This window comes from Chaetodon auriga, chromosome 8 (assembly GCF_051107435.1).
Source record: "Chaetodon auriga isolate fChaAug3 chromosome 8, fChaAug3.hap1, whole genome shotgun sequence".
NCBI classification, from domain to species: Eukaryota; Metazoa; Chordata; class Actinopteri; order Chaetodontiformes; family Chaetodontidae; genus Chaetodon; species Chaetodon auriga.
This window is the reverse complement of record NC_135081.1, coordinates 16,739,884-16,765,638: the sequence shown is the minus strand read 5'-3', so window position 1 is coordinate 16,765,638 and position 25,755 is coordinate 16,739,884. Positions and strand designations below refer to the sequence as shown.

The following is a 25,755-nucleotide window of genomic DNA, read 5'->3' as shown; positions in this document are numbered from 1 at the left end:
GAAATTTAAAAAGCTATAGAGTGTGAAAAATACAAATATTATACGAAATAAAAGATTTAGTCGTATTGCAATCCAATGAATTCGACCTCTTGAAGTCCGACGGCTATGAACAGACCTGGACTTAATAAAAACACTTGATTGCTGCATTTTGATTTGCAAGAAGTTTGATTGGATTGGTTTAATAAGTTTGCAGAGCGTGTTTTACAGCTCCTTCAAATTATTTAGTTTCTTAAAAACCGGCCTAACACAGCACACACTGTGTAAACTATGTTTTATACTGGCTACGATTAAAACCACACAGTGGACCTTTATAACTTTATGCCATTGCTTCAAATGCAAAATGTAAAAATAAAACAAAAACGTGTTGCACTATTGGCTACAACATGGTTTAATTACATTTTGGAACAAGAAAACAGTTTGTGAGTGACAGGACGAAACATCCGCACTTCTCCCACAGTCAGTCTGACGAACGGCGCGTCTTCCTGCTGATGCACACCGTAGGTGCAAAATTACATATATTACATACATACCCAAAAAGCACAAATGTGCATCACGACTATTTTTGAAATCAAAAACACAAATAGACAGCAGAATACCAAGCCATTAGAAAGTGAAGGGGCTGAGGAGGGATGATGCTGCAGCAGATGATGTCAGGCTGCGTGTGTGTCACAGGTCTGCTGAAGGCCTGAGACCAAAGTGCTGCTCTGTTTGCAGCACCTATCAAGAAGATGACAACACAGCTCTTAGCCCACAGTGCTTAATGGACTTTTTATGGGTTTGTCTTGTGATCGCATGACCTATGGCACCTTGGCCTCTTAGTGGCTTTTGGCAAACTAGATCAGAAACATGCCGCCCTCCTTGTCTGACGGATGGGGGAATAGAAAAGAGGTCCACATCCCCAAATTACTGACGGTGGCTGAATGATGCGACAGTGGATCCCAACTTTCTGGTTCACAGTTGCGGTGCGGCAATATGCAATAACAAAATATTCAAATTGTCATTAGTGAGGAATTTCTAGCATCAGCACAAGATGTGCTGGATAATTTAGCTCTAACCGAATAAAAGCTGATGTGTCCTTCTCGTTTGGAGCGAGTGTAGTTTTGGCCCTCTGTTCCTCTGCCCCGCCACTGCATCTGCTCTGCAGCCAAGCTCCCAAAGGCACATGTTTGTTCAACGTTTTATCGTGACTACGGAATCAGTGGGACACAAGATGCAAATTAGAACATTTGGGAGCTATTTAACTTAGTAGCACTCAGAGACACGAAGGGAAAATTGTAGCATTCATGTCCAAATACAAGGCATTCAGAATTCAAACAGCCATTTTTATCTGGAGAATTAGTATCCTTCATACTGTGTGTCTGACATAAGTTATTTAAGCTGCGTCAAAGACAGCTATTCCGACAGAAACAGGATTTATGGCAATACTGCAATAAATCAGTGGCAGTCACCGAATAAATGTGGTCCTTCCAGCTGTTTTTAAAAAGTAGAAATTGGAGTTAACATCCAAATCCAGAAAGGAAAACAGATTAAATTTGTGGTGTAATTAATCGTCACATCAACTGACATCACAATTTGTTTTTTTATTTCCTAACAGGATATGATATGACACTCTTATCCCACAGTAACATTTGCCATGTCAAGAGAAAGAATCCCCACAAACAGAAAAAATACCAGCAACATAAAGAAATGATCACAAACAATAGATAAATATGTGGAGACTAAACGACGTTTGCAGCCGCTCAGCCTCAACAAACAGAGCTAATGAGTCATCTTAACACCAGATTGCCTCAGAACTCTTTGCATTGTGAGATCAGCAGAGCGGACAGTCTGCTTATCGTTTGGATCGTCTGCGTATCTGACAATTCACTTGCCTTGATAATTAAAAGGAGTGTTACATTTCAAAAAGGCTAGATCACACAGGAAACATGATTTCCAATAGGCGAGAAGTGCACACATGATGTGTCACGCTGTGTCGGAACTCTGTTGGCTTCACATCTTTCATAACTTTGAAGAGAAAAAAAGAACAGTCCTTAGGGCAAAATACACCCTAACTACTCTATGTTAGTCCTGTGCAGGGCCAGGCTTGGTAAGGCTGTGGACGGGGTGGAGGCTGACATTACTGGCCCTCCTCCTCACGCAGGAACTGGAACACGGAGGAGAAATCTTTACTGGCATAACCGCGAGCGCACATCATACGGTATATCTGATGGGCTAAGGAGCCGAGGGGGACAGGGGTCTTTGTGTTGGTGGCTGTGTTCTGTGCGAGGCCCAGATCCTGAAAAAAAGAAAAGCAAACGTACATTAGAAAAACCAACAGAGCTGAAAATTGAACTGTAAAACCAAAACCACCAGTCCACACGCCACAGAGAATTTTTCTTTATGTTGAAATAATACGGGCTTGAGGGACGTAAACAACTAACAGTTCACGGCATCATTTTAAGTGGTGAGCGAAAATAGAAATTCATACCCCCCCCCCCAAACAGTCCATGCACGACATGACACTGAAATGAGTCCCTGACTGCTTTCTGATACATTTGATAGATATGTACAGTATATGAATGAGAGAAATCCACCTAAAACAAAACATGAATATACTTTTGTAGCTTTTTATTCCAAAAATATCAGGAGTAATAGGAACAATTTACTTCTCTACGCTAATTTGAGGAAACTGAACTACTTCAGGCATAAAATATTCTTTGTTTCCTCGTGTTTGTGATGGCAACAGCAGCATTTCAGCACCACCGCTCGAACATAATTGCAGCCCCAGGACATACAGCACAGTGCAACAGGTCATCAAACTGACCTTAGCCATCAGCTGGGTGCCAAAGCCTCCCTGGTAGTTATTCCCAGAGGGGACTCCTTCCATGACTCCAGGCACAGGGTTGTAGGTGTCACTGGACCAGCACCGACCTGAACTCATGTTCAGGATCTTGGCCAACAATTTAGGATCAAGACCAAGTCTGTGGGCGAAGACAAATTCCATGTTACTTACTCAAAGTGTGTCACTGCTGCTGCATATTGTCATGATTTAAATGACTGCACATGCTGTTATTTGTGACCAAGAGAGTGTTAACCTGATTCCCAAGTTCATTGTCTCTGAAGTCCCGATCATTCCAATGGCTAGAAGCATGTTGTTACAGATTTTAGCAGCCTGTATCAAGATGATAATATTCGCATTCAACAACCCAAACTCCATGTTAATTACTCATATTTTATGACAAAATCTGGAGCTCATGGAACAATGGACCATCGTATTCATAAACTCTCACATTACTACCATTCAACATGCAACTTAATGTAAAAAAAACTATCTGAAAGACAAATGCACCGTGGTGGTTCACAGACATGAAATATCTGCTCATACCTGTCCAGTTCCAACCTGACCACAGTACACCACATTGGCTCCCATGCAGCTGAGAAGCTCTTTGGCTGCCGTAAATTCCTCCTCTGCTCCTCCAACCATAAAAGTCAGTTTACCCGAACTTGCAGCTCCCACACCTGGGAATGGGAAATCGTGCTTGCTTACAATAAACCATGCGCTGGCAAGCAGAGACACTTGGTGATTTTCAAAAAATAAAAGGTAAAACAGCATTGCTAATCACAGCAGCCATCTCATACAGCTGGAATAGCATCCGTCATGATACATGTTTAGCACAGGGTGGAAAAAAACTTCTCCAGAGTGTTTTGTTGCTTGACAAGAGCCACATGGGTCCACATATTCTGTGTCCCCTCCACTCATTCTTCTGACTGGCAAAGCTTTCTTTGGAACATCGAGGTGCAGCACAAAAAAGAATATTTCCAGTCAGACAATGAAATGACTGCAAGTTTAAATGTCTTTGTTTCACTCTTTTCCTGTCAGTTCTGTATCTCTATACTATCACCTCTAAACAAATAAATCATCTGGCAATAAAATATATTTAGAATGGTGCCTGAGCACAATCCAAAATAAATAAATTTGTGGACATGTCCAATTGACATTTAATGCTTTTGGAGAAAATCAAAACTGTTTACCTCAATATTTCAGGACTGTAGGGACTAACTCACAGTAAATTTAAAGGACATACGAACCTATTATGCATCAAAACATATATGTCATTCAAATGACAAAATAATATTAATTGTTAAGTTAAATGATACATAAGAAAAATTAAAATATCAAATCTAAGTCTGTGAAAAAATGTATTTAAAACAACAAACGTTGGGATGAGGACAATAATCTACATCCGACTCTCACTGGAGAAGTCCGTCCAAAGCTTTAGGACGCTGCTGGAAAAAGGTTTGTCAGCTCTTGTCTAGATTTAGGAACAGCTGTTTCTGAATCTATGTGTGCTTTTGATGGTGCGTTCAGGTTCACACGGGGTTAAAAGCTCAGTGATATACAATAACCAGGTGCAAGCCACATGGGTGCCAAGAAATTAACCAACATAGTCTTATAATTAATCCTAAAGTTTACAGGAAGACCAATGGAGAAAGGCCAAGATGGGTGTGTGTGTTTCCCCCTCCCTCGTCCTCGTGAGGCGTCTGCCAGCAGCATTTTGTTCTAACTGCAATCCTGAACGATTGTGCTGCAGCAGACAGGTGGGAGTTAGCGCAGTCAAACTTAGAAATAACAGAAACATGGGTGAGGGCTTCAAAATTCATGAGATGCAAAAAGCAAGATTAAAGAACTGAGTTAATATGTCAAAAGTGACCAAGATGCCCGTCGAATTAACAATATTTCAAAATACTGTGTGATCAGTTGCTTTGTTGGAACAAATTACGTCAACTTTTGATTTAGTCACGTTGTGGAGGTTCAGACATCTTGTCTTGGAGAATTTGAAGAGAGTAAAGTTATCTGTATAACAGTGAAAACTGGAGACTGACTTCCAGGAGGTGACACACAGATGGAAAATACATATATATTAACTACACATGGAGGCTAGTAATTAACAAATACATTTGTAAACAACTTGATATTACTGACTTTATGACTGATAGTTTGAATTGTTTCTTTTCTAAAGAGACTAGAAAGCCAGAAAGTCCTGTAGAAGATATCCAGCTCATGCTTTAAACAACAGACAAAAGGCGTATTTCTCTCTGTCGAGTGGGACAATCACTATACGTGGAACACACCTCATGGTTAAAATACCACAGCAGTCAGAGAGCAGGTTTGTGGATTTTCTCCAATCGGATGCATTTAAAGTGAGAGCCCAGATGTGAAGCTAGTGATGAAGCACTGCTGTTTACAGTCTAAGGAAACACAGACGAGTGCCTACTTGTTTTTGGATTATTTTTGGGGAAAAAAAAAAAATCATCTCACAAACACCTGACCAGCCCTTTTTTTTTTTTTTTCAAATGTAGTTCATTTTCTGGAAGCTCTATGAAAAAAACTGCATGCATCGTACTCATTGTACTCGTATCTCAACCCTAGCTTTAGTACGGTAACCATTCCAGTCTGAGAAGAATGAAAGATGGCAGTTATCTCATCTGGTCCTTACATTTTTTTCACACAAAGAAACAGCTATCAGACACATGCTGACTCAATTACGTCCCCACCGCCATGTGTGCTTTTATGTTTAAGCTTTAACCACGCAGGATTAAACAGGCACTACCATGCCACTGTGCTCCTTTTGATTTCAGTCTGACCACTGGAGATATTCAAAATGTTTCATTTAGGAGCTAAAGCCTGCTGACTGACGTGATGTATCAAAGTATGACACACACTTCAGTTTGCTCACGCATGCACACTCACACACAAGTTCAAGGCAGAGAGCTGAACAACTTTAATCCATGTGCACTACCACAGGACGGAAGCGTATAAATCATTACTAATCTTTAGAGCCGGGCTGTAAAATGGACCAAATCAATCCAAAGAAAGTGTCTGTCCTGACGTTGACGAGGCCAAGTTCAAACAAGCTGTGTTGCTGAGTGGACCCCCCAAGAAAGTCAGAGAGCCTACACTTTACAGCTAGGAACATTTGTGCAGGCAGAAGGCGCCCCCCTCCCCCTTCCCCTCCTCCTCCTCCTCCTCCTGTTCCTTAACGCAAAATGGATTTGCCACCACTGAAAAAATAACTGTTGAAATACCAACGTCTATTCGAAGTTCAACCTGACATAACATGAAGGCAGCTGGTGAGTTCAGTTAATATGCTGCCCCAGGTGTAGGAGCCCTGTATTCTACACACAGGTAGATGACTGACTCTACCTTTCCAATAATGTAGCCTTAAAAAGATCATTTGATCGATTTTGTTCATTTTCAGGAACTTTTTTTAAACAAAAACAGCAAAAGTTCACTAGTTTTAGCTTCTCAAATCTGAATATTTTCTGTTTTTTTTCAGACTTCTATAATAGTAAACTTAATATCAGTCATCAATGGTTGTCAAACTGAGGGGCCATAGAGCCTCTGGGCGGGGGGAGGATGACCAGTATGATTTATGGTGATTTATGAAGTGAAAAATAACTTACTGATGCTATCTTTCTGATCTTTATGTCACTAAAATTCAACTTGAATCCTTATTTATGTGTTGCTTCCCGAATTATTGGTAATGATTAGAAAAAACTTTGGGAGGCTTGGACTTTATCAGCTTCTGATGGGCGCATGAAAGAAAATGTTTGAGATCCACTGCTTAAGACCAAAGGAGAAAATCGCCGCTGGATTCATCAATAATGAAATAATTACTAGCTGCTGCCTTTTTTTTTTTGCTAGACTTGGGCAGAATATCAATTTTCTGAAGTAAATAAACAGTTTAACATATATTCTCAAAAAAGAACATATAGTTTATTGAAAACCTCAGTTTTTGCTGTTTATTTCAGTGAGGGCTGGCTGAACATTCGAAACATCTCTCAGTGTAATGCAATGTAGTGCACAGCGCCACAGCAGCCCCTGAAAAGACCTTCCTGGATATATTACAGGGCTTTTGTATAGGCTGCATGACTAAACAGACAAGTTTGTGTACTTCAAGCTCAGACAGCGAATCATATTAAACAACCTCTGTCGTGATTTAAAAGGTCAAATTTACCTCCTGACACGGGTGCATCCATAAAAACCGCCCCCATCTTCTCAGCAGCAGCAGCCATCTCTTTTGAAACGGCCGGGTCAATGGTGCTGGAGTCGATGAGTAGAGAGCCTTTCTTCACCTTTCTGTTGAGAAAAGCACACAAACTTAGCACCCAACCAGTCCATGAGGGTATTATGTACATGCTGAAGGAGAAACCAAAGAGTACTTGAGAATGCCATTGGGTCCAGTGTACACATCGACGACATTGGGACTAGAGGGGAGCATGGTGATAATGCGGTCTGCCTTTTCTGCTACCTCAGCAGGATTATCCACAATCTGAGAAAACACAAAATCAGGAACTAAGAAGAGAAAAGGTGGAGAGTGTTTTCAAATTAAAAAAAGGTTGTATACATTTTACACTCCCACCTGAGCACCCAGCTCTTGCACTTCCTTGCAGGACTCTGGGAACACATCGGTAGCGATGACTGGGTATCCGTGCTTCAGCAGGTTCTTTGCCATTGGGTTTCCCATGTTGCCCAGCCCAACAAAGCCCACCTGTGTCTTCGAGGCCATAGACCTTGTGGAGACTGCAACAAATGGATCAATGACAAGACACAGTATCCTTATTACATATACAACGCTTGAGTCTCGATGCCCAACAGTGTTTATGTGCTATCTTTGATAAGCTTTCTTTTGGAAATAGCCAACATTAAAAGGTTATTAATATTTAAAAAGCTTACTCAGGAGTAATGCCTTGACATGTTTTAGAGTGCCACGTTTAGTCATGTAATTCCAGTGTAATCACCTTTCAGTGTCAAAGTCATCTGACCTAATGCATAAAAGCCTTAATATTTACTTAACTATTCCCTGATAACAGAGCAATCTCTCAAAAGACAAACATGCTTATTTCATTCTAAAACAAAGAAATCAGTTCTGCTCTTGCAGCTTATCTTCACACGAATTACAAAAAAAGAGGAAGAATTATATAAAGTAAAAAAGAATATGATGTTTAGTTAGAGGAGCTCAGAAACTCAGCTGTTCTGGGGGCTACAGAGAGCCACCTGGATGTTTCTATACTGGATTGGACTTCACAAAGTGTACAGTGATTGATATTACATCATGTTCCTGAAATACGACCTCAAGACACACAAAGGGGTACAAGCTGACAATTTCCACCCTTCAGCGTTTAGGAATATCGCAGTCGAGTAGAGCTGTCTGTTAGCTCCTAGCTCTGGCAAAAGAGACGACACGGAGACAGCAGGTAAATTTAACAGATAAGTTCCTTAACTAGCAGACAGTGGGCTGAGGCAGCTTAGCGAAAATCGACTCAAACTTCGCCTTCAACGTGTCGAGCAAAAGTCGTGTTTTCTCGCCACAAACATCCTTCAAGTAACAACTTCCGCTTCCAGGCTAAGCGTAGAGACACGCACACTGCGGACACAGTCTGTCTGCTCTTCTTACCGAACGCAAAGTCAACATGCTTGCAACACCTTGCAACTAGGTACCGAGACCCCCTCAACACAGCGGCCATGCTTCTTTCTTCTTGACCTTACGTCTGACGTACGGTACATACGTTAATAACGTTCTCTCCCTCCAATCAAATAGTTGACCTGCGCAGCACCGCCTCCCAGATTCAGCCACTGACGAGCAGGGGAGGGCCAAGGACGCTATACGCTGTCAGATCAGCTACTTCTTTTGCAGTGTGTATATTTATGACTTTACATTTCCCAACAACAGTAATGCAAACCTCTAAGCTCGCTGAAAGAGGCCCTATCTGTTTGCAGAAGGTTTCCTGAAAGTGTCTTATCCAGAGTGATGGGAGGAGGATTTAAAATATCAAAACTAAAACGCTCGTCGTTTATCTATCTATCTATCTATCTATCTATCTATCTATCTATCTATCTATCTATCTATTATATAATCACTGTAACTAACGCTTTAATATGTGAACAATTTACTGTTATAGGTGGCCCGGGTGGATTTAATTTTAACCATATTCTAGTGGCCTAATCCTTAAAAATGCACCACATTTAATGATTAAATTGAAATTTATGTCATTATTAAAAATATTTCTATAAAGTAACCAGCTGTAAAATATAGTGGAACATATGTGTAAAGTAACTAAAGTCTTTCACATTGTTGGAGTTTTTCCACGTTATTACAGTTTTTCCGACTGGTGGGATTCCCGAGCAGGTCCCCTTTCCGGAAATGACGCAATGTTGTTATTATTCCAGGAAGAGGGGACGGGAAAGCACTGAACTGCGTCAACAATTGTTTTTATGATACATTTGTATTTCAGCTCCTCTTCAACATGGCAGCTGGGTATGTTTCAAGTTTATTTTATAAATATGGCTAATAACAAAGCAGTTGTTGATACTACCTCCGTTTGACGTGTATTTAGAAGCTTCTCGAGAGACAGCGTTGCCAGTGTTTATGTTAGCTAACCTTGTCCTCCAGTTGATAGCAATGCTCTCTCGCTAGCTGCTCTGTTTTCCGTTAAGGGCGTTGCGACTTTAAAAATCTAACGTGTGTTTAGTTAGTTAAAGTGAATATTCTGCTCGGTATTTTATACATTTCCGAGGAACAAATATCTCTTTGCCTTGAGGTTAACGCGTGATCTTGTCCGCTAAAGTAGCTATGTAACTAACGTTAGCTAACTAGCTGCATAGCTAACTTAGCTAAATATGATCAGTGTTTCACATTAGGCCTCGCTCGTAGCTTGTAGTCGCCACAGTTGACAGTTTCAGCCATTACCGATGACTTTTGCCAAATAGGATTTAGTGTTATACATCGGTTTGAGAACTTCGGTGATTACTGTAGATGACAAAAGTGTTGAGAGTTTCCGATCATCATCCGAGGAAATGTTTCAAGTGTCACAGGCCTAATTACGTAGGACAAAATTAAACCAGCTAAGGCCCAAATGGAAAATCTACCCTGAAGCAGAACTGACGTTAGTCACGTGGTCGTGTTTTAATGTTAAGTTTAATAAAGGCCAGTTGTAAGGAGAAGAGTCTGTTGTCCTCTAATTTATCGTGAATGAGGTGGCACTATGACGTTATGTACGATTAACGTAACTGAACATAAAGTGCCGTAAAAGGGAATTTAAATAGTTTTCTTGCCAACAACTCAAATAAGAATGAATATCACCGATCTGATATAAGTTTAAGTCTTAATGTGGCGGGAGTAAAGTGTGACCAAAACATCAAAAGTAAAGCTAAGCTGTGCTTCATCATTTTCTCAAAGTAATTTTCTTATTACCTGGGTTGATAAAGGTTAAATATGAAAAGTTCCTTGGACAAAATTCAACTAAATAAAATACGTTAGGAGCAACAAAATCAAACTAACAGATATTACTGTTGTAATTAAACCATCCGTTTATCTTTGTACTGTATTAGAAATGTAGTCTGGGAAATTGACAGAATTTAAATAAAGACTAATACTTAAGTAAAGAACAAAGTCAAGTACTGTTGTAAAGTATATATCTTTTATTTGTATAAAGGTTTCAGATTTGCATTTTGAGGAAAGAAGCTGTCAGAAGACACTGTGTTACATAACCATTTGCGTAATTATAGGTGTATTAAGTGTAACTGTTCTTCAGCTATCAACATTTAAACTTATAATCTAGAAACATTACATGACAATGTTGTATCTATTAGGAGTTTGTCTTCATGTGGTCTTCAGTCATTGGTAAATACATCACACAAATTGGACCAATGAAAAGGCAACTGAAAGGTGTAATTATATGAAGACAGGCCCTAATACACATTAGGGTGTTACAGATGATTTGTATGGACATGGCTACAGTGCAACATGCTACATTGTTTGTCCATCATGTGTTAGAAGCAGAAGGTTATGACCTGTACTGGAAACAAATTACCAAATTGTTTATCACTTAAGAGCAACTTTCTGGTGGCAAGCTCAGATGTTCTTAATTTTTATTTTTTGATTTAATATCTTGACTGGGATTACCCAACAGTCCCTGTGAGACTAACTGTCTCAAACAAGGAAAGGCACATATCCATGAGCCCAGGAGCTCATAGTCCCACCTACACTTCAGCCAAATTTATGCATTTGTTAAAGATGTAGTTTTGCAATTTGTCTTTTTGCAGACAAGTTTCTTCAAAGCACACATTTCCTAAATTGGGGCACAGATGGCATTCATACCAAACATGTCATCTGTTTTTGCTGATTGAGCAAGGGACCCTTCACCACAAAAAACACAACTTCTGCTTTACTTTGACTACACTTTCAAATTATACTTATTGCCTAGGCAAAGCTATTCAGGCCTTAAACACCTGAGTTCACATTTTAAGCCAACCATGATCTTGTATTGTCTTAAATTCCTAAATCCCTATCCTGAAATAATGATTAAATTTGCTACATGAAAACTGACCATGGCTCTGTTTGAAGATCAAAAATGGTTAACCTAAGTAAAATGAGGACTTTTAAAATGTGTGCTATTAGCCATGTTGTCAAGATATGATTCCAAATTAGGTTGTTCTTTACCATTATAATGCTTAGGCATAGCACACAAGCAATTTTGGACTGCACCACCAAAACAGAGTGAATGTAAAATCGATGTAGAGTTCAGAACTAACAAAATGACTTTTCACAGATCTAATGCTTGTAGGTGGTCCCCAGGGGACTTCTTTTGCAAGTGTTGTCTGTAAGCTCTTTGGGTGTTGTTTATTAATTAGATATATATGTATATGATTATTTTTTTATTTAAAAATATCAAATTCTCTGTGGGAGGACCGCCAACCCAAGAACTGACTTGCTTCTTCACTTGTTCTCATTCATCATAAAGAATAGTATTTTAGTTGTTTCTGTGATTATTATGGTTTTTAATCTAATGTTTTGTTGTCTCTTCTGTGTAGCCACTGCTGAGTAATTTATGGCACTGTTCCTGGACGGGACTTTATTCGACAACAACATGGACACATCAAACTTTGCCCACGTCATCTTCCAGAATGTGGGCAAGAGTTACTTGCCCCATGCTGCGTTGGAGTGTCATTACACCCTGACACAATTCATCAAACCACATCCAAAGGACTGGGTTGGCATATTCAAGGTGAATGACCCTCTTTAATATGTTATACAAGCCTGTGTTGAGAGGGTCTCCGTACCCAGTGGGAAGAATATCATTAAATACTAGAATTTGTATTTGTTGTAGTAGGACAGGTATTACAGTATATATTCTAGTGACATGACCTTATTGTGTATTATGTATCAGAGGGTAAATCTCTATCATAATGTATGATAATGACATCTTTGCAGTCTAACCATGATTTAAAAGGAGTGAGATTTTACCTAAAATGTGGAAACAAAGTATTAATTCAGCGGCGACAAAAACTGAGAGATTGCAAATGCAGCCATTGTCATGTTTATTTTAAGAATGAGCTTGACAGACAGAGTGAAGCATTTTGACCCCCGCCACATATTGAGTGTCCCACATGGATCTTGTTATAGGAGCACTTTAAATCCAATACAGTGGTAGTAATTTATTTTAGCCTCATCTGTAATGAATCGTGGATGTAGACAGAAGCATATGGCTCCAAGCTCCTGTAGACCAACATGCTTTTCATCTAGTAAAGATGAGACGGAAGCTGGGACTAAATCGTATCAGATCCCCCCCACCAAAAATCACCAAACTAGTTGCTCTGTCTGTTTGTGTTGCATTATTACTGAATGTGCTTCTAGTGTTAAGAGTCAGAAATATGCTTGTGTCATGCGCTTATTCTTGAAGCATACTGTAATGCAGTTAAGCCAGCCAAGACAAATAATTGCAGTTTTGCTGAACATCACACATTTAAATCATTCATGTCTTTGTCACTGAAGAATAATTTATGTTGACAGTTCATGTACTTAGTGTATGCTATTTATGATTTGTTTGTGGATTTGTGAAACGGATGCATGCGCAGGTTTTTGCCGAGCCCCTCTGAGAAATGAGGTCATGTTAGGCTACTGGAGGTGGATCAAGTAATGTCTGGAGGCTGTTTAAATACTGGATTCAGCACTCTGTTGTAACTGCCACATCACATTGTGTTTTAGCCTCAAGGCACCAACTGGCAGTGTAGATCTTAAAATCACTAATTTCTTGAGCCTCTAAAACACATGGCTGAGCTGGAAAAGGCTGAGTGCAGAATTGTAAATCGTGTAAATGTTCCTGGCAGTGCTGACAGATGGGACGCTTGGTGCCAAGTTCTTGTATTTGTATGCAGAGAGATACCTGCGTACACTGTGCATCAGTGGTAGCTCCTTAACGCACATGTAGTTGCTCGCTTCCTGCTAAGCAGAGCAAATTGTACTTTATACTGTTTGGAGTGGCACCACTTTCTCTGGCTTTTATATCTCTTTGGTTCGCTTTTGATCTGAATAATAGTTCCAGTGTTAAGTGAGGCAGGTTAGAGTTGGACATGTCAGCTGAAATGTGTGAAAATGTAAGTAAGTTTGTTCAAAGAATTAGAATTTAGAATAATTATATATTTTTTATTCATGCCTTCACATGTCAACCTAAAGTAATTTACAAATTATACACTTTTACATGGCAAGTCAAAGAAAACCTAATATACTGTTGATGGTAAATAAATGGGAGACAGGCTCTTGTTTGTACAAGGACAAAAGCAGACATTGGTCCTTTGATGCTGGAACATTTATCATGCTGCATAATGCAAGCTGTTCTCGGCTTCATGGAGGAATGTTGGTGGGACAGGTTGTCAGAGTGGCCTCGGAGAAAGCAAGCCCAACTTTATAATTAACCTGTCTCCAAGCACAACCTTTCTGTGTGATTCATGAACAACTTGCTCCTGAATTTATACAGTCTGACTGGCACATAGACAGTACATTACCTCCAGCAGCAACATTGCCATCGGCTTCTGTCAGCTTTCCTGTACAAGTGTGACTTTGCTGGAATGTGGGTGAAGTGTCATGTTTAATCTAAAATGCCTGTTACATTGGTAGTTTCTCAGGTGACGTTTGCTAACTACTTGTATGTTTTTGGAGGTTTTACTTGCCTGTGTTATCGGTTCAGTCACAAGTCCAGTTTTTTTATGGCGGCTCTACATAATTTCTACCTCCTCTCCTTACATTTATACACATTGCAGAGCAGTCTGTTAAAAGTGAAAGAGTTCCTCTCAGAATTTTTACCCGCCACCACCTCTGCTGCTCTAATGAGTGGACTGGTAACGGCTAGCCTTCAGTAATGACACTCACTAACTAGGTGCATGTTTTAATTGCTTCCTGTTCTTTACTGCTGGAGGCTGGAACTGCACTGCTAACAATTGGGGGTTTTGGAGCACCAGGGCCTTCTATCTCTGGCTCTCTTGTGGTATTGTGGCTGTAGGCTGTTTGTACACAGGTGACAAAATAAACTGCTCAGATAGTGAAAAAAGCCTGTCTGCATGAAAAGAAAAAATCAAAAAACAGATAAGTAGATAGATATATAGACACACGCACAAAATATATACAAAATAGAATTTGGGCAAAACCTTGAAAGTCGCACAACTTAATCTACGTGGCAGAGGCTGGTGTGTGTGGCTTGTTGTGGATGCATGTGTGTGCCTGAGCGTGCACACCGAGAGCCAGCCAGCTCGATGTGACTCTGATGTTGTTTGACAGTTTTATGGCACCGGGCTGAAGTTCTGGATGTATTTTCTGTACTCCCCCCTCATCAGCCATCAGTTAACAACACATAAAATACGTATAATTACATTTTGGTTTTCATTTTCAAGTCACCTATGTATAAAATTTTCACCTATTTTCCTCTTCCTGTGAGGAGTGAATTGTAGCTGCATTTCCACAGTTGGGCTTGTTCATGACAAGGGCCAGGCCACATACACATGGTGACCAAGCATTGGAGTGGTTTACAGAAGTAATCATTTTCCTTGTTAGGAAAGAGTCACAGTTTGCATGGTCTTACACTATCATCTCCACATAGATTGAAAACCCCATGATTACTGTAATAAACCAGTTTGAGATATTTTGGAAGTGGCACTGTGTGGATTCTAGGAAGTCTCCCTGTTAATCCCTCATTGTTATTATCCTACACTGATGTGGTGAGAACGTCTGGTTGAATGGATTCCCCACAATGTCTCACAGGTCGGTTGGAGCACAGCGAGGGACTATTACACATTCTTGTGGTCGCCTCTCCCTGAGAACCATGTGGAAGGCACCGCAGTGCATAGAACGGTGGTCTTTCAGGGTAAGATCATACCATAGTTTTATATAACTTTGACACCTTTTAATAACCACATATCAGAGGGCTGTTCAGAGGATTGTTAAAACTTTAATACCAAATCAGTGGATGGAGAGAAATGAGAAATTTTCCCCACAGATCTCTGTTCTGGTGTTAATGACATTTCAGGTTATGTGTTTTTTATCTTTTATAACCTTTTTATAAAGTAATGGAGAGTGACACGAGGAGGAGGAGGACGTGTATTATTAGCTCTCTGCACTTTTCTCAGTTATATATCCACACGTCTCCCAAAATTAAATCTGGGCAAAATGCACTTATTCCAAAGTTATAACTGCGCGTTGTTTTAACTTTGAAATAAGTGTTCAGTTTAGGATAAGTCATCTGTGAGTCATTTTCGGGTTGTGGAGGGATATGTTTTGCTTTGCTTCTCTGTATTGCTGTACATCGAGTTCACTGACTGGATGCCGTTCTCCCCCAGGATATTACGTGCCCAATGACGATGGTGAGTTCTACCAGTTCTGCTACGTGACCCACAAAGGGGAGATCCGGGGAGCCAGCACTCCATTCCAGTTTCGTGCCAACAGCCCTTCAGAGGACGAACTGTTGACTGTGGAGGATGAATGCAACTCAGACATCCTAGTGGTCACCACCAAAGCCGGCTTCCTTGAGGTACAGCATATCTCAGCAGCACTACGAGATATATGTGGTCTCAGATTTTATTTGTCTGTCACACCCAAAACAGCTAAATACATCTCTTGAGTCCATATTAGTGCGATAAAGGCATAATGTACGTGAGCATAGTGGTGTACTTTGCTTGTGAAGCGAATTATTCTGTGAACGGCCCAAACATCTTGAACAACTTATCTTTATGTGCAGCAAAAGGTGGAAGAAGCCCAGAGAGAGAAAGATGAGCTGGTCAAAAACATGGCCCTCCTGCAGCAGGAGAAGGAGCAGCTGGAAGCTGAGAAGGAGAGCCTGCAGAAGGAGTGCGAGCATGAGAAAGAAACCTGTGTCCAGCTGCGAAAAGAGAACCAAGTAAGCTGAGAATGGACTGAGGCCATTTTTGAAGGCAGATGGGAGTGCCAGCATCAAGGGAGGGAAGAAAAAATGTTTGTTGCCGTTGTGAAAATGTTGTCAGTAAACCAAAAGGCCCTGTTCCATTTTTCTTGTATAGTGTAGTTGTTCATGGTTCATGTTAATTGAAGAGAACATACTGCTAAATGTGCTAAATTGCAAAATGATTGATGCTATTTTCAAGTCCCTGCAGTTATTCCAAAGACGTTTTTTTCCCATTTGGCCAAACAGTCTCTTAGCACCCCCTAGTGAAAGACTTCAAATATGCAGCGCTCCCCAAAATCGTGATCCACTTAAAGTATAAATCACACTCTGACAGATATGAATGTCTGTATTATCAAAGTTGTAATTCACCTTTTTTATAGCATAACATTAAGTCTTAAAAGCAGTGTCAGTAATAATTCATATTGCTGTCCTGTGCTATAAATCTGCTGGTTTTAAAATGGCTTTCAGATGAAAACATGATTACAGATTTTGTGGCTGTTAATTTTATGGCTATACTTTTATATGATTTTTTATGTGGTGTGAATATAAAGATTCCAAAATTCTGTCTATAAACAAACTGTAAAAAAATCATTTCCCTTTGCTTTTTTTGATGTCATCTTCTGAGCTAGAAAGCTCTGCAACAAGGCATGAAGTTCATTTTGATTTAGACTTGCATTTCAAAGACGATAAAGTTTTTATATTTTAAGCGAGTTTCCCACAAGTTTAGTGTCAGAGATGGAAGGTCGCATGCTGGCAAGTTACCATTATTTTGTCATGTCAGAGTTTAACCTATCTACATTACTAATGTATCATGCACATTATAAAACAGAATTATAGTTTTTTTTTTTATTTCACTGGTTTCCAACATTATATTTTATTGTTTCTCAGGATGTGCAGAATTCTTCCCAGGCCTTGCAAGAGGAGAAAGAGGAGGTAAAGAGGAGGCTGGAGGAGGCCACAGCCAGAGTTATACAGTTGGAGGAGGACCTGATTGGAGTCACTCAGAAAGGCCTGCAAAAGGAAACGGAGTTGGATAGGTGAGTTCAGCGTGGAGGGGTTGTTGCAGATTCACTTAATTGCCGGTTTTGCTAGAAAGGAAGATGCTTTTTATTGTTTTCTGCCTTGTTTTATATGTGAGTGATGCATAAAAACAGCATTAACTTTTAAACATCATGATCTATCACGACTTATCAGTTATCCCAAACACTGAATGTGAACATAGTCACAAATTGTGTCCAACAGTTTTTCTGATCTTTTCTTTAGTCTCAAGGATAGAGTGAAGAAACTTACAGCAGAGAAGGAGGCTCTTGAATCTCATCTCAAGAATGAGAAAGATGAGAAGGAACTGTACAAGGTAATGCACTGGTCATATCAATAAGTTTATTGTACAACCCCCATTCCGAAAAAGTTGGGTTGCTGTGTAAAACATCAATAAAAACAGAATGTGATCATTAGCAAACCAACTTTGTTCACCAACAACATTTTTACAAAGTGCTCCTGAGCCCATGTAGCAATATTTTGTATATAATCATGTGTTCACAAAGTGGTGAACCTCGCTCCATCCCTGCTTGTGAACGACTTAGCCTTTCCAGTATACAATCATTACACTATCACCTGTTACCAATCAACCTGTGGAATGTTCTAAACAGGTGTTTTTGGAGCATTCCACAACTTTCCCAGTCTGTTGTTGCTCCTGTCCCAACTAGTGTAAATTATTCTGCTGCATCAAATTCAGCATAAGCAGATATTTACAAAAATCAATGAAGCTGATGTTGTAAAACGTATTGTGTTTGTACTTGCTTTCAATTGAGTGTATGTCAAAAAGGATTAACAAATTATCCTAATCTGTTTTATTTATGTTTCACACCGCGTCCCGACTTTTTTGGTTTGGGGTTGTGTGTATTTCCTCAGAAGAGTTGCATTCTAAAATAAAGGATGTCAGTGGTCAGGTAGGTCGCAGCTAGGTGCTTTCAAGCCACATGATGATTATGTCGCTGGAGTTGGCTTAGCAGTGGTTCGGTTGACTGCTATGCTAGTGACAATTTCACAACCTGTACAGTTAACAATATTTATATTATATTAGATTCCCCCAGACTGGAGGTCCAGTTCATTGAGTTTTCCTGTTTCTGTTTTTTAGTCTTTACTGCTGTGATAATTCTGCGTTCTCTTACCCAAACATTTAGTCTAAACAGGGCATGCCTTATTCTGTCTTCTTCTGGTCCGTCTGATGTTTCTGTGTCTTTGTTGTGGTGGGCACTGCACAGGAACTGGGAGTGCCACATGCTGTACTGTCGCCACGGAAATGGAGCCAAAAACCCATACCTAATTTAACTTGCGCCATCACACTGGGGCCGTTGCACAAGGAAAACTTTATGAGCCTATCTCAATCTCTGTTTTGTAATTGAGGTCATGCAACATTTGTTTTAATAGTCATATGCTCTTTGGTACATGATCGTGATTGGTGTTGTATAAACAAGGCAAAAGCCAACGACTTTATGTTTTATAACTTCTCTTGTGTTTTATAACTTCTTTCTGTGCTCGTGTGGGCGTGTTTACATCGGTGTGTGTGTGTGTGTGTGTGTGTGTGTGTGTGTGTGTGTGTGCGCGCACCAGATTCACCTGAAAAACCGAGAGCTGGAGAACACTAAACTGAGTGCAGAGCTGCAGATGCTGAAGTCTGTGGATGTTAACAAGGAAAACACCATTGCCCAGTTTAAAGAGGAGGTGGGACGCCTGCAGGCGTGCCTCACTGAGAAGGAGAAACAGTACAGGGAGATCCTGGCCAGAGTTCCCCCCTTGGTACAGAGAATTTTGTTTTAAAGCTAAAAAATGTCACAACACATAGGTAGATTTGTCATATATCGTTTTTAAATTGCTGAATTCTTATGTCATGTGATAATCTGAAGATTAATTATAACAGGAATAGGAAAAAGAATCACACATAGTAACACATTTACAGAGACATTGCGGAAATGAAAAACCTTCACCTAAAATGTGTTTGTTTCTGGCAGGGAGAACTGAAGGCCCTGAAGGAGCAGCTGCGGCAGAAGGAGGAGCAGCTCCAAGCCAACCAGCAGCAGTCCTCCTTGTTAGCTGCTGAGTTGAGAGACGCCTCGAGCACCCGCGACCGTACCATGTCTGAACTGTACCACATGAAGCTGGAGGCCGATGCCCTTCGCCAGGCCAAGGCTGAAGCTCAAGCTCAGTGTGTCCGCCTAGTCGAGCAGATGAAGGCAGAGGCCGAGCAGGAAGCTGTAAGGACCAATCTTCTAATAGGCTTTATTGATTTAATAAGATTTATATGAATTTACATTCATTATTAGACAGGTTTTAATATAATGGTAGGCAGAGGGCAGGTGATGTGTGAGAGTAGAAAACATCAAAGTTTCTATTTACCAGAGTAGCAGTGAGCAAAAAGCTTAACAAATAGAAATCAAATGAATTCAGTCCATTTTGATATGAATATATAGTAATTATTGGTAACAGAATCACAAGTCAAAATTCATATGTGGTTCCATACTTTTAGTACAAGTAAAATATAGCATCTCAAACATTAATCTGTATTATGTATATCACAGTAACATTTATCATTATTTCACCACAGAATAATTACATTCAATGGGTTTAAGTCCTGATAGTACTGTAAAATTTTGGTTCAACTATATTCCAAGTGTGCTATGTTTTGGTAAAGCTAATGAGCAAGAAGAGCAATATAATGGAAGCATGAACAAAAAGTCTCTCTCACAGGGGGTTTACTGATTTGGAGGCTGTAATTCTTTCCATAGTTCAGACTGAGACAGATCAAAACCGATACAAACAACAAAAGAACATCCTTTGCTGAACAGCACACCTTCTTGGGGTACATGACCTTGCTTTCTAATTGTGTAAATTTGTTAGCCCCCCTTCATTATTAAAATGCTAATAGACATTGTATTACTTAGTATTACTTACAGTTGTAAAGGTGCCATTCATAAAAGGATCTTTTCAATCTCTACAACTTCATAGGGGTCCTTGCACTTGGCCATCGCTGTGTTCGGTGTCTTATCTGTTCTGCTGTCACGTTTTCTTTGTCACCAGACCAAAGCAGAAGAGGAAGCTGCTGCAGACCCAGCTGTAGTAGCGGAGCTGCAGAGAGAGGTGGAGGACCTGAAGCTGCGGCTGCACATGGCTGCAGAACACTACAAGGAGAAATACAAGGAATGTCAGCGACTGCAAAAACAAGTACTTAGACTCTCTGAGCAGCAAGGGGTAGGTCCCACAGGATACCAGCTAACATACTGTACGCTTGTCCCCGACAAGTGAAAGAACAGAACTTGCATCAGATTTCTGTCACTGTGCCTGCCTATCACATCCCACTTACTACCCTCAGAGGTGAAAGGTCCTTTGGCCACTCCTCGGCCTGTGTTGTTAATTTCTTGAATGGAATGAATTGCAAAAGACCGTGAGATTAGACAAAATCCTCTTTATTAGCATTGGCTCATATAAGACATTAACAGATTTTAGTGTCTATTCGTAAAAGTAACACAAACTTAATTAAGAACACAGAAGAATACATTCTGCTGTGAAACTGTGTCGTCTTTTTAAATGCTTTCAGCAGCTTTTTGACCCTTCCAATTGAATGTTTCCTTCAATTAATTGTTTGTATCCTCTAGTTGCTTTTAGAGCTGATTTTTGATACTCTTTTCCCTGTCTGTAGGAGCTGAAGAGAAGCTCAGCACAAGAGGCCACAATAATCCCTGCGTCAGTGAGTCCAGACACATCAGTGCCAGGTACGTTGTTGTCTAACTGTACAATATTGTAAGTTTATGGAATGAAAAACTGTGGATACAGTCGGTAATGTTGTGTAAGTTTATCAGCAGTGTGCTCTCTTAGGTGGCTGCCTTGTGTTTTTTTCTATTTTTCCTTTAGAAATGAGTCCATCAGTATTTTAATTTGATATACTTGTATGTAGGTGGGTTGTAATAACATGTCACATTAAGCGCATCAATGAGTGTCAGTTTGTTATTTTCATAATCAACAGATGCAATGATGACAAAATAAGTGTTTTCCCCAGCGGACTGTCTGACTTGCCTTTGTTGTCCTCACAGGGAGTCCAGGTTCTGCTGATCCCATGCTGGAGGCCATCATCCAGGAGAAGCTGAAAGGCATGAGCAGAGAGGCGTCTGACAGGAATGACAAATACAGGAAATGCAAGCAGATGCTGGTGGTAAGAAACTTATTGTTTGCATCCTTTAATTTGTTGCATGTCCCCAGAATAGATGTTCCAACCCTGCCGATAAAGGCTTTTCTTCTCGAAAAGTACAGTATATAGTATCTGCCCTCTGCATCAGTAAGACCGGAATATGATAAAAAGAGCACTGGTTAATGTGTCACTGCTCTTTAGGAGGAGAAGGATCGTAGCTGCATGTTTGCTGATGAGTTGGCCAAGATGGAGGTGAAATTTAAGGAACAACTGAAGACCAATGAGAACCTGAAACTGCAGTTGGCAGCAGAGGAAGACCGCTACAAGGTCAGTTCATCAGTGTACAGATACGCTCCAGCCATTCACTGCTCGTGACTGTCTGCTGCTTTCGAAGCAGGTCTGTCTTTGGACACTTACTGTGTTTTTACCGCTGGGTATGGCTGGTCTAGCTCAGAGATGGAGCCTTTGATGCTATCTCTCCCCTTGAACACAGTCGCTCTGACAGTGTTGTTTATGAGCAGGCGTATCTGTGAGACGACATTTTACTGCTGTTTATGTCAGGCTCTGGAGACAAGCGAAGCTTGGCTCTGAGGAATCATCTCCAGTTGCCTGGCTAATGCTGTGCTTGGCTCAGGTCAGGCGGATATTTGCTTAGTGTCTCGGAGGAATTCAAACAGGTTGTTTTGCTTTGAGCGGTATTGTACATAAATCAGTCCTCTGCAAAGGGAAGCCTTTTATGGCTGTGATCAATTAATGTCATGCACTGAGGTCTGAGACTATTTCAATGATGCAGCTTTCAGTCAGCAGCACGTCAGATATTTGAGAGTTGAAAATGTCTCTTGTCTGCCTTTGTGTCTTTTGTTTAATTAGAGCCAGGTAGCTGAGAAGGGACGGGAGCTGAAGGAGCTGAAGGACACACTAGCACTTGTAGTAAAGGAGAAGGAAAAACTGGAGGAGGTTAGTGACAGCTTTCATTTTCTTCTTTTATAGACTTCTTCCACCCTAAAAATTCCCTGAAAAGTGCCATTCCTCTGCCATTTTCCCTCTCCCAATCTGGTCTGTGTTTAATATGCCTCTAATTGTAGAAGCAAAGTAAATGAGTTCTTATTTTCCATTCCATTACTTTGGACCACAGCAAGGTCCTGACTGGCCTAAAATATTGCTTCGAGGTAATGCTGTTACAGCTAAGAGAAGCAGAATGACCCAATTTGAGGTTTAGACTGTAAATCAAATTGGCGTCTGCAACGAACATCAATAAAACTTAGCGTCCCATTCCCTTTGAAAATGAGAAGAGTTTCTGTTTTAATGAAAGCACTAATTAAACTGTTTGTGTGAGAAAAAGCAAGAAGTCTCAACTCTGGAGCTGCCGTGTGACTGCGAGCAGTGATGCATTACTTGCCAGGCAGACTGGGAGGCATAGAGATGAAATCAGATATGTAGCTCATCAGAAAACATATTGATGCCCACGGTGGCAGCTGGTCTTTGTGAGTGGAGAAAAATTGTTCAAATGCTGCTTTTTCCTCCCCAGGATTTCCAGAAGGCCAGCAGCAGCAGGAAGGGAGATCAGGGGGCCAGTGAGAAAAGCAGTCTGGAGAGTAACCAGTCCGGTGTGCCTTTATTCCTGCAGTACCCTGTCCCATACACCCAGGATGCCCCCACCCCTCTGCTGGTCTCTCAGAGCCCCAGCAAGCTGCATTTTGGGAACCCGTACTCTATCTCAGACTCAAAAGGTTGCTTTCCTTGTCATAAAGTGAACTGAAAATTCTCCAGTTGCAGAAAAACTGGCTTGTATTTACCGTAGCTATGTTTCTCCATCCTCTCCTCGCAGATGAGGGAGACGAGGAGTTCTCAGATGACCAGCTGCTTAGGCTGCCCCCTGTGGGCCCGCCCTCCTGGGACAGTAACGTGGTGTGTATCCAACCCACCCGCAACCACAGCCGGCCAGAAGGCCACGAGGAGTCCGAGGAAAAGCAAAACAACAACAATGTAAGCCTGTCGGACCGTGCTGTGTGTGTTCTCCACCATGTGCCGTATGCAGTTAAATGCTTATGACTGGCTTCGTTTTCTCCTGTGTGTTCGATATCGACAGATGTGTGTGGATTTCTTTCGGTTTTTAACGCTGTTTTGCCTTTCTCTCTCAGGGTAATACCAACGAACAGCCGACAGCAACTGAAGCCCACAGCCCATTTGTGAACGATGGACAAACTGCCTTCTGCTTTGATCCCAGGTAACACACCCTCACATGCCCACGCACTCATAAATGCTGTCCAGGTTTGCTGCACCCAACATTTTTCTAAACCTTTGCATTGTAACATGTGTAAAGTGTTTGTTCTGCTGCACCACCCCCTTTTGTTGGTTTTAGTCAAGCAGCAGGCCACCCACGTCGCATCAAGACAGATGCTCTTTATTAGCCGGCGCTCCTGGTTTGCCCACATCATCACTTTGCTGCTTATTAACGTGAGCTTTCTCTCCCCGCCTTCCTCTCCTGTCCCTGCGTGCAGCATGGACATGAAGCGATGCCCGCTGTGTGAGGTCATCTTCCCGCCCAACTATGACCAGAGCAAGTTCGAGGAGCATGTGGAGAGCCACTGGAAAATCTGCCCCATGTGCAGCGAGCAGTTCCCGCTGGACTGCGACCAGAAGGTGTTTGAGAATCACGTGCTCACTCACTTCGACGGCCACCCGCTCAACTTTGACTAGAGAAACGGAAAGTCAGCGCATCCGGTCTGCCTACTTCCTGTCACCACTGAAATAAATCACTGCACTCTTTTCTGCATGTAATGGTGTGAAGATCCGCTCTTTAGGACTATACTGACTTTCGCTTTGTTACTTCAAATTAGAGAAACACTTTGAAGTTATGTGACATTTTGAAATGACATTCAAATTCAGTGTATATGGCAGGGCTACTGAATCTGTTTGCTAATCAGAACATTTTTTATAGGTGGCAGATTTCCCTTCATTGGATTTGAGGAATAATTTCGTGGGGTCAGACTGTTGTACGAATATATACCGACTTTAAATTGACTCGGCTCTCACGGATCTGTTAGACTGCAGGACGTGATGAATCAGGGAAAGAGATAAGTGTTTACCAAACTTACATTTAAAACATCCAACCAAATGGTTCCCCACTTAAACATCACTGTACAAGTCATTTCCTCATTCTTTCTAGAAAGCAGCCTTGGTGCACTATATGCAGTCAGGGAGAACTCTTCAGTGATTACATTCAGACATGATTATACAGTATATCATCAGATCATCTATTTTAGAATAATGAAAGCCAATGATATTGTGAAAGCCTTGATACTTTGTGTATGATAGGTTTGTGTTCTGTTAGGTTTCCTTTGTTTCGATTTTAATTAGGGTTCAAACCCTGAAGGGGTGTAACCCTACTGTGTTTGTGCCGTTTTTTTATTATTACTATCATTTGTTGTCTGCCGCAGCGGCTCAAATTGCAGTGAGCTGGAATGAGCTACAAACATGAAAAGTCGGCCCAATAACTGGAAATGACGTGCAAGTGCTTCATAAGAAGTATGAGCCCAATCAGCCAGATGGTGGCGCTTTAATTAAGGCCCAGAAAAATGCAGTCTTGGAAAAGCCACGCCCTCAATACGCTCTACAGAACAGCCTCTGGACCATAAATGTCTGTCATGATGGATGTTTTTGCTAATTTGCGTAATGTGAAAAACAGTGACGTGACATCTACATTTTGGATTTCGACTGTATCAGCACTAAACTGGGTGTATAGCATTGCGAGACTGAGCTGTGCAATGCTGCTATAAACGAGCGAGATCTCTTGAAAAACATGGCCGCCATTGACCAATAGATGTGACCTAAGGTGGGGCTGAGCTGGAAATTGGCACCACAAGCGTGTACCTGGTGGACTGACTTTCACCAGTTTTGTTGGTGTGCATGTTCTGGGGGCTAGTATTCACCAAAATCTGGAGTGCCATATTGATTGGTACAAGTGGGCGTGGCCTAACATTTTTGTTCCTTACTCCAGATGCCTTTGCAGTAAAGTAGCTGAAGTGACTTTGACGCTTGTTGCTTTAATTTTGGCCGATTGAGCTGTTTCCTCCTGTTGGGCGCAAAAAAGACCTGAACCCGCAGATTGTCGCTTGCGGCAATATTTATTTAATTGGGCTTTTATGTCAGAATTCTTAAGAACTTTCATATCATCAGCTGATCAGTGCATGCTGAGCTTATGTTCAATTTCCTCCTTTTGTTCTTCTCTTTTACAGCATTAAGTTATTCATAGAAGCGTTTCATTTGTAAGTGAGTTTCATGTATCTAATATAACTAATAAAGTCTGTTTGAAACTGAATTGTCTCCAAGCGCCGTTGGTA

At 40.9% G+C, this 25,755-nt stretch overlaps 2 protein-coding genes across 2 annotated transcripts; one reads left to right on the top strand and one right to left on the bottom strand.

Annotated features, from left to right (window-relative positions):
- Window positions 1-1,560: 1,560 nt before the first annotated feature.
- Window positions 1,561-8,537, bottom strand: hibadhb (3-hydroxyisobutyrate dehydrogenase b). The gene is made up of 8 exons (XM_076736327.1): window positions 8,439-8,537; window positions 7,404-7,564; window positions 7,204-7,313; window positions 6,999-7,120; window positions 3,365-3,498; window positions 3,075-3,151; window positions 2,804-2,960; window positions 1,561-2,275 (listed from the first exon to the last, which is right to left on the bottom strand). The coding sequence occupies exons 1-8, from the start codon at window positions 8,506-8,508 to the stop codon at window positions 2,117-2,119; spliced, it is 990 nt and encodes a 329-aa protein (XP_076592442.1). The 5' UTR covers window positions 8,509-8,537; the 3' UTR covers window positions 1,561-2,116.
- A 645-nt stretch (window positions 8,538-9,182) lies between these two features.
- tax1bp1b (Tax1 (human T-cell leukemia virus type I) binding protein 1b) lies at window positions 9,183-25,733 on the top strand. The gene is made up of 18 exons (XM_076736316.1): window positions 9,183-9,299; window positions 11,855-12,048; window positions 15,075-15,177; window positions 15,650-15,840; window positions 16,048-16,206; window positions 17,119-17,267; window positions 17,494-17,584; window positions 18,844-19,029; window positions 19,242-19,484; window positions 20,308-20,478; window positions 20,927-20,999; window positions 21,318-21,436; window positions 21,614-21,739; window positions 22,283-22,369; window positions 22,941-23,142; window positions 23,241-23,398; window positions 23,554-23,639; window positions 23,914-25,733. Exons 2-18 carry the CDS (start codon window positions 11,872-11,874, stop codon window positions 24,110-24,112), a joined length of 2,520 nt encoding a protein of 839 aa, XP_076592431.1. The 5' UTR covers window positions 9,183-9,299; window positions 11,855-11,871; the 3' UTR covers window positions 24,113-25,733.
- The last annotated feature ends 22 nt before the right edge of the window (window positions 25,734-25,755 follow it).

Bases quoted from the DNA above. Each gene is read 5' to 3' on its own strand.
- tax1bp1b (XM_076736316.1), top strand. From the start codon at position 11,872: ATGGCACTGTTCCTGGACGGGACTTTATTCGACAACAACATGGACACA. The intron at 12,049-15,074 runs GTGAATGACCCT...AATGTCTCACAG, and splicing joins ACTGGGTTGGCATATTCAAG to GTCGGTTGGAGCACAGCGAG. The intron at 22,370-22,940 runs GTTAGTGACAGC...TTTCCTCCCCAG, and splicing joins AGAAGGAAAAACTGGAGGAG to GATTTCCAGAAGGCCAGCAG.
- hibadhb (XM_076736327.1), bottom strand. From the start codon at position 8,508: ATGGCCGCTGTGTTGAGGGGGTCTCGGTACCTAGTTGCAAGGTGTTGC. The intron at 7,121-7,203 runs GTACTCTTTGGT...TTTTCTCAACAG, and splicing joins GGACCCAATGGCATTCTCAA to AAAGGTGAAGAAAGGCTCTC. The intron at 3,499-6,998 runs GTAAATTTGACC...TCCCATTCCCAG, and splicing joins GGATGCACCCGTGTCAGGAG to GTGTGGGAGCTGCAAGTTCG.